This window comes from Salmo trutta, chromosome 28 (genome assembly GCF_901001165.1).
Source record: "Salmo trutta chromosome 28, fSalTru1.1, whole genome shotgun sequence".
In the NCBI taxonomy this organism is placed as follows: Eukaryota; Metazoa; Chordata; class Actinopteri; order Salmoniformes; family Salmonidae; genus Salmo; species Salmo trutta.
The window spans coordinates 37,457,553-37,472,564 of record NC_042984.1 but is presented as its reverse complement, the minus strand read 5'-3'; the positions used below and the strand labels follow the sequence as shown (position 1 = coordinate 37,472,564).

The 15,012-nt window shown below is 43.2% G+C and overlaps 1 protein-coding gene across 1 annotated transcript in view; it reads left to right on the top strand.

Moving 5' to 3' along the window:
• Nucleotides 1–7,360, top strand: part of LOC115166163 (cadherin-4) — a 363,183-nt gene extending 355,823 nt beyond the window's left edge. The window contains exons 14-17 of the mRNA XM_029719906.1: nucleotides 3,244–3,477; nucleotides 5,438–5,577; nucleotides 5,852–6,016; nucleotides 7,015–7,360. Coding sequence (XP_029575766.1) covers nucleotides 3,244–3,477; nucleotides 5,438–5,577; nucleotides 5,852–6,016; nucleotides 7,015–7,221 — 746 coding nt within the window. The 3' untranslated portion in view covers nucleotides 7,222–7,360. The remainder of the gene's footprint in view (nucleotides 1–3,243; nucleotides 3,478–5,437; nucleotides 5,578–5,851; nucleotides 6,017–7,014) is intronic.
• Nucleotides 7,361–15,012: the final 7,652 nt, after the last annotated feature.

The following is a 15,012-nucleotide window of genomic DNA, read 5'->3' as shown; positions in this document are numbered from 1 at the left end:
TATCATCTTAAAATGGGATTTTAAATCTAATCTTAACATTAACCACACTGGTGGTTAATGTTTATGCCTAACCCTAACCTTAAATTAAGACCAAAAAGCAAATTTTGTATGGTCTATTTTGACTTTGTGGCTGTGGTTACTAGTGGAAACCAGGGAGAACGTGACAAGCATTCAGATGTCAGTGAAAACACATTATCTACACTAACTGGGGAAAGCGAGCTAACATAATGTCACAAAGCATGATGCTCTAGCCAGTTAACTTTCATTCTGAAATAACTTCATATTTCCGGGATGGAGACTAGAGCAGACCCAGAAGTTCTGACTGAACAGACACACATTTCAGCACCCCAGGACAGTCCATTTATTAGCTGGCAAAACAAGCCAAGCAATGTTCACAAGGCCTATGAGCCCACAGAGGCAGATCTGCTAGTGCTGGCAGTCACTGAGGGGCAGTGTAGTAAGTAATTGAACAGCTTGTTTTGAACAATATATGTATTTTTGTACATCATTTGGGGTCTTTTTAAGCTACAATATGAGGTCCTAAACCTAACATGTAGCTGTGTGAGAAATAATCCAAATGATTGCTTTGGGGTAAATTCTTCCATCTGTCCAGGGGCAATCAATCATATATGTACCCATACAAATAATGATTACATTTTGTCAGTGTTATGCATAATATGCATAGTACATTCGTGTGATTAGTCAAGTTTAAATGATGAAAATTGCCTTCCTCAGTTAGATTTGCCCCCAATTGAAGTGTTTTCTTCCCAGGCATTATGCAAGGCATTATCACTGGGATATGAGGTTACACCAGGGCCTGAACCTGTGTTAAAAGTTTTAAAGATGAACAGTCAAAATCATTTGATAATATTTGAAGGAAACCAGATCAAAGTAAACTCAGCAAAAAAAGAAACGTCCTCTCACTGTCAACTGCGTTTATTTTCAGCAAACTTAACATGTGTACATATTTGTATGAACATAACAAGATTCCACAACTGAGACATAAACTGAACAAGTTCCACAGACATGTGACTAACAGAAATGGAATAATGTGTCCCTGAACAAAGGGGGGGTCAAAATCAAAAGTAACAGTCAGTATCTGGTGTCGCCACCAGCTGTATTAAGTACTGCAGTGCATCTCCTCCTCATGGACTGCACCAGATTTGCCAGTTCTTGCTGTGAGATGTTACCCCACTCTTCCACCAAGGCAAGTTCCCGGACATTTATGGAGGGAATGGCCCTAGCCCTCACCCTCTGATCCAACATGTCCCAGATGTGCTCAATGGGATTGAGATCCGGGCTCTTTGCTGGCCTTGGCAGAACACTGACATTCCTGTCTTGCAGGAAATCATACACAGAACAATCAGTATGGCTGGTGGCATTGTCATGCTGAAGGGTCATGTCAGGATGAGCCTGCAGGAAGGGTACCACATGAGGGAGGAGGATGTCTTCCCTGTAACGCACAGCGTTGACATTGCCTGCAATGACAAAATCGATCCCGCTCCAGAGTACAGGCCTCGGTGTAACACTCATTCCTTCGATGATAAACGCGAATCCGACCATCACCCCTGGTGAGACAAAACTGCGACTCGTCAGAGAAGAGCACTTTTTGCCAGTCCTGTCTGGTCCAGCAACAGTGGGTTTGTGCCCATAGGCGATGTTGTTGCCGATGATGTCTGGTGAGGACCTGCCTTACAACAGGCCTACAAGCCCTCAGTCCAGCCTCTCTCAGCCTATTGCGGACAGTCTGAGCATTGATTTGAGGGATTGTGCGTTCCTGGTGTAACTTGGGCAGTTGTTGTTGCCATCCTGTACCTGTTCTGGAGGTGTGATGTTTGGATGTACCGATCCTGTGCCGGTCTTGTTACACGTGGTCTGCCACTGCGAGGACGATCAGCTGTCCGTCCTGTCTCCCTGCAACGCTGTCTTAGGCGTCTCACAGTACGGACATTGCAATTTATTGCCCTGGCCACATTTGCGGTCCTCATGCCTCCTTGCAGCATGCCTAAGGCACGTTCAAGCAGATGAGCAGGGACCCTGGGCATCTTTCTTTTGGTGTTTTTCAGAGTCAGTAGAAAGGCCTCTTTAGTGTCCTAAGTTTTCATAACTGTGACCTTAATTGCCTACCGTCTGTAAGCTGTTAGTGTCTTAACGACCGTTCCACAGGTGCATGTTCATTAATTGTTTATGGTTCATTGAACAGGCATGGGAAAATGGTGTTTAAACCCTTTACAATGAAGATCTGTGAAGTTTTTGGGATTTTTACAAATGATCTTTGAAAGACAGGGTTCTGAAAAAGGGACGTTTCTTTTTTTGCTGAGTTTATAATGACCAACGTATTAAAAATGACTGTTGCTTCTACATTGATAAAGTTTGGTCAAAAAGTTACTTGTCCCCATGTCAAAAACGTGGATTCATTATTAAGGGGACATCACCTTAACTCTTAGTTTAATACGCCAATGATAACATTATATTCTCTTACCTCATTTAAATAAGTATCGCCTTGTAACCAACATTGGAGAAGACGTGTTTGCAGAGGGAAATTGTTTATATAGCTTGATTGCTACTCTACTGGAGCCAAAATTTGACTGTTGGGTGTCAGCAAATATAATTAAAAGTGTACCTTATTTATCTATGGCAAAGATAAGTACAGTATATGTTTCCCCTTTCATCTGTGTCTGATGTTAGCTAGTTACTGGCTAGCTAGTTCTTCAGCCAGGATGGAACAATAGGGGGGAAGGGTCGTTCAAAACTCAGATATCATTGATGCAATTTCAATGTTGTTTGAGTTGCTTTGTGTATCACCAAATTAGCTTGAGATGATTTTACTACAATACTGCTCACTGCATCCATGTTGCTTGACATTGGCATTTAAAAGAGCTGTCAATCGAGGCGAGCTCATGAATATAAGCTCCTCGCCCACAGATCCTGTCTTTTCAAACTTCCTGGTAGTCAAAAGGGACGAAGTACTTTTTAGAGTGAAAAAGTAAGAAGTGTTGAAATGTGTCCCTGTGCTCAATTTACCCCATACCCGGACTAGCTATGTTTCCAAAACTGTTATGTTTACATGAATCCTTTTGATTTATGTTGTGTATTTCCAGGGATACACAACATCCTGAAATATATGTTGATATCTTTGTTAGAAAGAATACTATATTTCCCTGTAAGATATGCCTCTCCCCTATAGATGTCTCTATCAGTGGTAGTAACCTCTGTCTGTCTGTTCTCTCTCTCCCTCCCCAGGTGACTATGCCCGGTTAAGTTTACGGACCCAGTATCTGGAGCCGGGGGTGTATGAGGTGCCTGTGATTGTGACCGATTCGGGGAACCCTCCCCTCTCCAACAGGTCCATTATCAAGGTCAAGGTGTGTCCATGTGATGAGAACGGAGACTGCACCCTTGTCGGGGCTGTGGCTGCCGCTGGACTTGGGACTGGAGCCATCATAGCCATTCTCGTCTGTATCATCATACTGCTCAGTGAGTATGGTGGATTGGACATCTTAGACACATATGTAGGAACTTAATTTCAGCTAGATTGCTACAGCAGGAAATCCTGCATCAACAGGAAAGGTGAATTATTATGTAGATTATAATTAATGGACATTTTGTAGTGGTTGATACATGTATCGTAAGGGAAAATCTAGTCTAAAATGTAAGTGGAGATTGCAAACTTCCGAAGTTTTTTTTTTAACATCTGTGCACACAAATTATGTATCTTGTACATGTAGGAAATACACGTAGGAAATACACACACACCTGCCATACCTCCAGACGCATCACTCTGATTCGCTCAGAGCCATCACTTTCTAATTAACATCCAATCGTGTTCACCCCTATCAGAGAGAATAGAAACAAACATATCTTCCTTCCCCCTCCCATTCCCCCTGTAGCTACCACTAACCTCCTCCATACATACTGTATATCAGATCCCTCTGATCAGATGTAATATTAAACCGCCTTTCTTACCAGATGCTGAAATGGGTTAGGATTTGTTGCTCTTTCACACACTGTGCCGTTTGGGCCTTACATTCATCAAACATTTATCATGCAGTTAACGCAATAACATAAAAGTGGTATTATAGATTCATTCTTAGCTGGCTATCAGAATGTGCTGTCTCTGAGTTGGTGACCCTATGGTTTTATTATTGTGTTCTGCCGGAGAGGGGTTTTAATGTGGACTCGTTTTGCTGAGGTGCTGCTGCTGCTGGTTTGTTTTGTGATGGTGTGGTCTGTGCTCATACCGTATTTAAATGGCTTACATTTCAGGGGTTGGAACCAAAATATTTTCTAATCGTTTCGTTCTGAACATAACCATTATTTATTTCACTTCTGAACCGGTTTCAACCCCCAAAAAGGTTACGGTTTATGTCGTTCCTTTCTGTTCCTTTTTAAACCTCTGAAATCATTTTTTGTTGTTGCATTTATCATGACATTATATTACTTCACCAATGGATAGAGTAGCTTGCTATGGAGCGGGCAAGAAATGGACAACATTGGACAGACAAGTGTAGCGTAGGGTATGATATGCGACTGAAATTTTGCGGGTGAGGAGAGGGCTGGGCATGAAGCGCTGGGCGTCTTGTTGTTATGACATGCATTATCTGAATTAGACCCACAGAATTATACATACAGAGGAGCGGCATTTATGAAGGAACTTTGAATGTCTTTGGACTTCAGAGAGTTGGCTTAACTAATGTTGGACCGGTGCTAGCCCGTGATCAGGCCTCTCAGTTCCATTACATTACACATAATACCGCCTAGAGTTTTCGAGACCTAGACCAGAGCTAGCTAACAAGCTAGCTAGCTAATAAGCTTGTATGTGCAGAGCGACACCAGAATTAAAATAAAAAAACGCATCTTACCTTTTTTAGTTAGTAAATCCAATGTGAAACGTAATAACTATAGTATCCTTAACTAGCATTGAAAAAGTCAATCCATTGTTCTGTAATTCAAAATCTTTCTCCCTAACTTCTGAATCACGTCTGTAACATCAGAAGCTACACTAGACTGTGCATGCTACGGAGGGAGGGGCAGGTAGCCAACACACATATACACTGGTAAAGATTTTCAGCTGGCAGACAGGCAGACACTGGAATACATTTCTTTGTTACATTTTTTGTGGAACTGGGAAAAAAATCCCTGGAAATTAAAATAACGTTATTAACCGGTTCCCATGCAATTAAAATAACGGTTCTGCTCCTGAACAGTATAGATCACTTTCGTTCTCAGTTCTGGTTCTATTCCTCTAAAAATGTCATTCTTTTCTGGTTTTTGGTCTTTTGTATGGAGGTATAGTCCTATCCTCCACAAATATGTAGAGCTTTTTCTGTGGTATTGTATTTTGCAGTAAGCCAATAATGTATGTTGTTTAAGGTGTGTTGGTTGTGTGTTTTTGCAGTATTATTGTGTTATTTAAGGTGTGTTGTGTGTGTTGCAGGTATGGTGCTAGTGTTTGTACTGTGGATGAAGCGCAGAGAGAAGGAGAGACAGACCAAACAGCTGCTGATCGACCCAGAGGACGATGTCAGAGATAACATCCTGAAATACGACGAGGAGGGAGGGGGAGAGGAGGACCAGGTACACACACACACACAGAGAGACAAACACTCAGATAGACAGACACACACATACACACACAGAGAGACACACACTCAGACAGACAGACACACACACACATAGAGACACACACTCAGACAGACACACACACTAACAGAGATACAGACCTATAAACAACTACACATATACGTGTATGTGTATATATACAGCATATATCACATACGCCCACAAACACTGACAGCCAGTCAGGTCTATCTTGAGGTTGACTGTCTTATCTGTGTGTGTCTTTGGGCAGGACTATGACCTGAGCCAGCTGCAGCAGCCTGACTCCTTGGAGCACATCATCAGTAAGCCCCCAGGGGTACGGAGGGTGGACGAGCGCCCCATCATCCCTGAGTCCCAGTACCCCATTCGACCGGTGGTCCCCCACCCTGGGGACATCGGGGACTTCATCAATGAGGTGAGGGGGGCAACCAGGGGTCATAGTTTTGTTTATTCCTTCATTTCTACTTGAGATCTGACACAAACACACACACACACACACACAATCCCACCCACAAGGTACTCCAAACACGACTCAAGGTAGAATGACAAACTTACAATACAAGACTACGCAAACACAGAACATAAGACATTCAGATCTGTAAATAAGATGGAGGTGTATATACGTACTGTGGACTGTTATTTCTAAGTATTTTGATGTACCTTGTGTTCTAGGTACATGTGTGAGACGTGAGAGTACTATTGCATAAATGTAGGCATTTTCTGGATGCTGTTTATTTACAGGTTTCAATGCTCTTAACTTTGGCAACAGTGGAGATGGAGATTACCTGACAGCTGTTATCACACACACACACACACACACACACACACACACACACACACACACACACACTGTACTCGCACACACACATGCACACGCTCACTTGCGCGTACGTAACCCCAATCTCAACACACTCATGCAAGAAGGCTTTGATTGACAGGCGCCGTGACAACACGTTCACACTTGAGAAGTGTTGGCAGCTGTTCAGCTTTGATCCATCCTGACTACACACACACACACACACACACACACACACACACACACACACACACACACACACACACACACACACACACACACACACACACACACACACACACACACACACACACACACACACACACACACACACACTGATCTCGCTCCAGCAGTCTGGCAAAACACAAACACGTTGTGGCTCGGCTGCCCACTGTATCCTCCATGGGGATTCTACATCCCTGCCAATGACATCACTCTGTCACTCACAATATATTGCCTGAATGCCAATACTTACAATTTTCTCTATGGTGCTTTCTTAGCTGTTATCTTACAAAAAGCCTACCCTACTCTGTCTCTATATGGTATACTATATACACTAACCTTTCTAATCATGTTGGCCTGTATGCCAATATTTACTCTCTTCTTCCTCCCTCCAGGGACTTCGGGCGGCAGACAATGACCCCACGGCCCCTCCCTATGACTCCCTCCTGGTGTTCGACTACGAGGGCAGCGGCTCTACGGTCGGCTCCGTCAGCTCTCTCAACTCCTCCAGCACAGGGGACCAGGACTATGACTACCTCAACGACTGGGGCCCCCGCTTCAAGAAGCTAGCCGACATGTACGGGGGAGGGGACGACGAATAGGGCCACAGGGGGGCCTCGTTAAAGATCCACTCCCCCAGCTGAACCCCCTCAGCTGGTCTGCCATGCTCTCTCTGTCTCTCCAACCGTGGAGAGACAGATAACACAGACACACACACACCACACACACCAATATACACCACAGACACCAATACGCACACCAATACACACCACACACAACAATATACACCACACACGGCAATACACATTACACACGACAATACACACCACGCACGACAATACACACCACACACACGAACCAACTGAACTGACCTAGCAACTGACCAATCAATCAAGCAACCGCCATAGTGAACTGTGCAGTGAGGCAGCTTTGTCCTTCTGTACTGTATTGTACTGTACTGAGCCCTCTCCTACTCCAAGGTGTGTGGGGGGAGGGAGGTAGATTTTGGGGTTGGCTACTTTTGTTTTATGTTATTTAAAAAATGTTTGATTATCTCATGGTGTCCTCACTGTCCTTAAATGCAAGCTATTTCCTGGTTTTTGGAGGCCATTGGCTTTCTATTTCCCCATCAGCCCCCAGCCTGTCCCTTTGCAGATTGATTGAGGTGCATATTGCGTGACGGGGAAGAAAAGAACAAAGAAACACAGAAAGTAAACTCCTTCCTCTGCGTGGAAGGCCCTGGTTTAATCTCTCTGAACTTGAATTCCATAGAACAGAAGCACTGTTGTTTAAGAAGTGCCTTCAGTGGTGCGTATTTTTTGCTGACTCCCGCTAACTCAGGATTGGTGGCCATTTTCTGGGCTAACGTGCACCCCGTCCTCCCCTGTCCCCTAATTACCCCTCACCTTTCAATTGTGACCTTCCTGTCCCTTTTCCTGTGTGTCATGTCCATCACCCTGCAATGTAACACGGGCAGATGCAGTATAAGTTGCAGAGGGGATTTGCCTTTGGAGGTGAGGGGGTATCATTGGTGTGAATTTCGGAGAGGGAGTGCTCTGTACAAAGACAGACAGTATATCTCCTTAGGTGAAGGACAAATCTTTTCTTTCCAATCTGGCACATCTGAGCTTCTTATGCACAGCCATCACCTGTGTGACAATAGGAATCATCACACTGACACAGAATGGGACTGTGTCGTTAGACAACATGGATTTACTGTATTCGAACAGTGTACCCTCTGAGAGCAGTTGAGTTTGGATGGTTTTGTGACTTTGTGGTTTTGAGTTGGCATTACTTTGCACTTTTAACTTAGTGAGGCTGTGTGAGCTAGGGATAGAGGGATGACAAGTCATTTTTAATGTGAAAGAAATTAATCCATAGGAGGATTTTCTTTCTTTACCTAGTCTCTATTCTTAGATGAAGGATATGGGTGGGTTGCATGGTTCTGTCCCCCGTTTCCAAATGTTGTCAACTTGGCACTAGTTGTCTTGTGGTCTTATTGGTCAATGTGTTGAGGAAAACTATATAAACTGTAAAAAGATGAGAAAAAGGGTGTAAAAGTAGATCTTTTTTAAGTATTAGAACAAACCGTTTGTGCTCCATTTCTGTTAGCATTGCTGGCAGAGAAGACAAATTGTGAGACCCAAAGTTTCAAGCTTCGACTTTACTTTTTTTTGTGCTGATTCACTGTTGTGTCTTGACACACTTTTGATATACCATCTCTGATGCTGGTCCCCGTCGCAGCAACAGAGAGAGCGAGAGAGCGAGCTGAGATTCTGTCAGGGACTTAGCAAGCGCCACAATCTGTCTCTCCTCAGACACTTTCATTCATTTGAAATGCAAGAGGTTTTGAAAACATGTAGGAGAAAATATGTCTCTTACAAACTTTTTGGGAAAGAGCGATGGAGAAGAACTGCACTTTACCAAAGCAGGGTTTAATAGTGCTAAACATTTCACTCTTTAGAGAAGAAGGTGCCTATGAGGAACAGATATTTTATTGTCTTTTGTGAAAACACCACTACCCAACATTCCTATGATATACAGTACATTTCCCCCGGTTATACAAGTTATACACTTGTTTCTCACTCACACACCGGCAGAAGTCCTTTTGCAAATTACCTTTCACATAGTGTTCCCATGTTCCCAGTTGAGGAGATGCTGAAGAAATCAACATGGCTTCTCTCACACTGCCCGTTCACACAGTCCGCTCATTCTCTCAGCAGTTAACTGAGTCCATCGGAATGTTTTGCTCTTTCAAAAATGTCAGCTGAGTTCAATGTAATTTCAGTTGAGATTTACACTTGAGAGAAATGTGGTTTCTATACGCAGAGATACTTCTCTCTCCCTAAGCTCTTTCTCTCTTATGGTGGATTTGATAGAGATTGGGCAGGGTTATATATTTAATTCATACTCCAGTTACCCTTCGTAATAAAGAGGATGATGGATCCTTCCAGGTAGTCTCCTTGACAGAGAGAGAGAGAGAGAGAGAGAGAGAGAGAGAGAGCCTTTAAACTCCTAGATAAGATATGAGGAGAGGAGGATTCTCAGCGTCCCATGCTCTTCCTCCCAGCTTCCCCTTCTCTATCAGGTCTTTACACACTACATCCAGCATCTCTTCGTCACATCTTCCTCTGGAGAAAAAAGATATGTACAGTATGCCTTACAGAGAGGGGAGGGGAATGGAGGGAGGGGGGGATAGGGGCAGAGAGGTGGGAGGAAGCAAGATTATAGGAAGGGCACTGAAAGGGGGAGTAGGTCATAAATGGGCTGTTGAATAACAGTGAGTTGGACCCCAAACCCACCTAATGTAGAGTGACAGGGCATCAGTGGGTATGAACTTTGACCCTCTGGTCCTGCTGTGTACCGACAATGCCTTTGGATGGTGACATACACAGAAGCAGGAAGCGGTATTTAGGGTTTCCACCTTAACTCTCGCCATCGCAAAGTAGGATTAGTGCTCCTCTCTTCACTAAAGCTTAGCTCAATGCACTCACTCACTCACTCACTCACTCACTCACTCACTCACTCACTCACTCACTCACACACACACACACACACACACACACACACACACACACACACACACACACACACACACACACACACACACACACACACACACACACACACACACACACACACACACACACACACACACACACACACACACACACAGCTGCTGCTGTTCATGATTATCTCCGACATATAAATGTTGTACATCAACTTTTCTTTTTTACACATTTTGTTGTTTTGTACATTTGTTCTCTTTATATTCTCCACCCTGTGTTTTGTTTTCTTTGTTGTTCGACGAGTAGCCTACCCAGCCTGCTTGCAAGCTTCAAATCACCATAAAAGCCATTTGCGTTCACTGAAGATTCAAAGAGACTCATACGCTCACAGCCATACTTGTTTATGTGGGTGTTCTGTTCAAGGTTGGCGTCAATATTACATTACACGACGTCCTCCTATACATATTTGCACTCACCCTTTCTGGGCATCACCCTGCATGTCAACCCATATCGATAAGGCCTCCTTGCTATGCCCCACCCGAGAGAGTCCAGCCTGGCTGAAGGCCAGACAGCCTGATGGTCCCTCAAGTCTGTCAAATATTCACCTGCATGGGTGGCAGCGAACAGAGACGAGATAGACCCAGGCACTTCATGTTCCCACTTTACATAAGGCTGCTGTCATAAGCGCTACATAGCATCATCATGTGAATAGGCTGCTGCCTGTCATAGTGAATGTGTCATGATCTAGGAGTTATTAGTGAGACAAATGAAGCTGTGCCATTCCAATGCTATGAGGGGATGAGAGGGAAGCCATGGAGGGGTGAAATGAAGGTGTTGGATAAATGAAGGCTTGAATTGGAGGTTTGAAAGATTGGAATATGCAATGGTGGTTGTGGTTAGGTGGTTGGGGTGAATGGAAGCTATTGGTGTGACAATGACACTCACAGGGGAACTGGGATCAGGATGTGTGGATTTGCGCATCCACGTCTTAGTTTGGCATATTGAAGCAGGAGCTCGCGGGAGGCTAAAGTATACAAATAAATTCCTTGAGCAAAAGCTTGGCATGAATGATATAGTGGGAGGAATGCAGTATGTTTAGCTTCTGCAGATGTATTTCAGATTTAGTATCTGTGTGTACGGCTTGGCCCTACTCTACAGTGTACACTCCCTTTTACCATAAGGCCTGCACACAAGCAATCAAGTCTGTCTGTCCGTGTCCGTCTGTCCCTAGACAGAAGTGGTCATCTTCTGTTAGCCTTTGAACGGTTACCCTCACTGGAGGACCACAGATCCCGAAAGCTCTCCCCAATCCATGGGGTGTTCTGCGCTCTATCCAACTGCAGGAGACTCCCAACAAGTTAGTTACAGTGTTAGACATAGCCTTCACTTTCACCAGGAACGCACAGAAACATGACAGTGTCTGAGTCTCAAATGGCCCCTTGTTCTCCATATAGTACACTACCGTGGTTGAAAGTAATGCACTATAAGGGATAGGATATGATTTGAGACGCAACCAATGTCGTATTGGAGTCGCCCCGATGTTGCTCACGTCTGAGTGTACATAATGTAGTAATTGCTTGAAGCTAAACAGATCAAGTTAGGCAACATATAACTGTACAATTTGAGCTTTTTTGCATGTGTCTTTTTATAATGGGCAGAAGAAGAATTCTATAACAGTTATCATAAAGATAATTTTAAAGCGTGTAGCAGCCCGCATGACCGAGGTTGCGGTCCAGAAGGACTTCTGGTATGTACCATACTCACATAAACTCAAATGGAGAAAAAAAATAAATGGAAAACAATCTAAAACGCTTCAAAAAAAGAATAATTGCACAGTTATCAAGGTAAGATACTTTTTTTGTAAACTGTCAACAGCACAACTATTTTGTATTGTTGTTTGTACCATTTTGTATGAAAAAAGAAAAAAACTTGAACAAAAAGGGAAAGAGTGTGTTGTTTTAAGCGTGTGTTTTTAGTGCCACTGCGACCTTGGTTTCCAAATACAGTACAGTACATACGCAGCCTTGCAGATAAACCTTGTAATATAGATGCTGAGTTGGCGACTCCACGTCAGCGCCCCCTGTGTTATAAATAAAGTTTCCCCTCCTTATGCAAACACTGCTTCCTGTCTCCTCATTTTCTTCTTGTTTCAAATGTGATGATGATGATGATGATGATGATAATGGATTATTCCATGAACAAAGACAGAGGCTCTGACACTATTTTCTAATTCTTTCAACCTGTATTTGACACAAGTGTAGTTGCAGATGATGCTTGTGTACCTTCTTATTCACTGTGTTGCTGAATTGCTTTTAACCAAAAAGTAAATTATTCAAACGTTGATCTAAGGTCATATTTCTATAAAACTAAGGTTGATAATACATTTCCTCATTCATACTATAAAATGCGGACGCTGTCACAAGTTTTAATTGCTATTTTAATATTCTAAAATATATTTTTGTTTTATCTCTTTTTTTCACCCATGTGTTTATTAAAGGAATCAACATCACAGCATCCATGTCAAAGTTCACTCTCCAAACAACACAATGTAATTAAAATGTTTTGAACATTGCAGTCTCTGTGGTTTTTTTGAAAAACAAACACTAGCCCAATAAGCATAATGCGTGCTCAAGCTTTTTTCTCCTCTGTATTGGTAAAACATATTCCAAGTTGTAAGGAACATTTCCTCTGTTTAAAATTCTAGTGAAGTCAGCCACGTTTGAGCCAGTCTATCAAGTTGCTGAGATGTGTCTCCGTCTTCCAGCCTTTAGCAGCAGGGAAAGCACATATTGAACCTGAGGGTAGTTATATGTGATTTTGTAACTGCATTTGATTATGGCCCTGGAAAGGCAGAATGCAATTTGATGGGAGGCCCCCCAGCCTCGTATAGCGTAACACTCACCTTGATAGAGCGAGCGTGCAAACTGCATGATAACTGGATTACAAGAACCCATCAGCCAAGACCCAGACTGGGGGGCGTCTTGTCAGGGGGATGGTGTGTGTGTGTGTGTGTATGGCATGGATTTTCATCGACCTTGATCAAAATGCTATCAATCCTCATGTTTTCAGGCAGAGGACTAATTTCGAGGCTCACTGGAAAAAAACACTCAAACGCTCATGCAAACACACACCACTGTCGTGTCTTTGGCTATGCCGGATTAAGTGATATGACATGCTAACCTATAAAATTATTTCTCTGTAATTAATATTACCTGATTAAGCTAATAATGTAAATGTAATTAACTAGAAAGTCGGGGCACCACGGAAGAACGTTTATAGAGCTGTTATCTTCCGAATAAACTCTTAAAATACTTAGTAATATTTTACATCGATAGCAGTCAATATTAACCCTTATCTTATTTTCAGTCTCATAATGAAAGTTGTAAATTCTTGGCTATCTTCACGAACCCTGGCTAACAAGTTGAATCAGCAATACAAAATTGGGTTTAATTATTTATTTACTAAATACCTAAACTTATCACACAGAATTACAAATACACCGAATACATATGATGTCATACAGAAAACGTCCTGGTGGACGGAACCTGTATCATGGCTGGTTACACAAAGGAAAGGGGGTTGGGCTTGAATGAAAGAGCGGGAAGATTTAGGAACAAAGAAACAGCAGCTATGCTATCGTAAATACATTATCTTATGCATTCTAAATTACCGCCCATTTGGAAAAGGAAAATGCAATAAATATTTACTCTGAGCTGCGCTTCGGTAGATTGGTCGTAGATGCTGGCCGGGTTGGCCAACAGATCTTCCTGTCCTTGGAAGAATGTCTCTGGTGGTAAATTGGATAAGTGGTGGTATCTTCGTCTGTCTGTTAGACTGGATCCGTCGTCCGTCCTTTCCTAGCCCACGTCTACAGCGGCCGCTGCTAACTCAACGGCTAGGAAGTATCACTTCTGTAGTGAATAAGCTCAAAGTTCATACCATTCACAACCAAAGCTCACGCCGAGGTTGGCTTAGTTCTGTTATTGACATGTGTGTCCTTCTAACGTAGAGGCTGCAGACCTCACATACTGGAACAACCTGGTTATCTTTTCGTCAAAGGCTTATATAGTGGAGAGGGGGGAAGGATGTGTTTCATCGTTTATAACCCCTCCTCTTCACAGGGGTGGGCCACTGATCAAGCAGGGCACTTTCCTTATGAAAATCCAATTCTCTCATTTGGAAGCTAAAATTACATTTAATCTCCTAACAAACAATTCCAATATCAAACATTTCAATTGCATAACAATTCCATGTTACTCTGATAACTAGAGGGTGTATACTTTCTCAGGTACAGTTTATGTCGTCCTGTCATCAGTCATAATGTCTCAGATAACAACGAACTGACATCCATACTCATTACGTTCCAAAGCATATTTCCAACTGGTTTTATTACCAAAATATGGTTCCTTTTCCCCATTTGTTTGATGTTCCCAGACTCTCTATATTTAACACAGGCTATTCAAGTCCTTCAGTAGGGTCAGAGAGGGGAAGGGAGAAAGGTATTTATGGGGGGGGGTCGTGGGTTGTCCTGGTTGTGGATCATCGTTGTGGTCCCCATCTGGCGGTCGACCCGGGTAGGGTGTCTGCAAATGAAGAAGTCCGCTCCAAGGCTGGGCAGCAGATGTCCAGTTGGTGGTTGCTATTGCAGTCCCCCCTCTGGTGGTCGACCCGGGTAGGGTGTCTGCAAATGAAGAAGTCCGTTCCATGGCTCGGCAGCGGATGTCCGGATTGGGATCGCCGTTCCGGACCCGTCGTCTGGTCGTCCAGACTGGAATATCTGGGCAGTAACTTAGGCAGATGTTAACAACGCACACACACTCATGAAATATATCATTACATTTCCCCCCAAATGAGCGGCGTTGTGGCACTAACTGATGGTTGTAT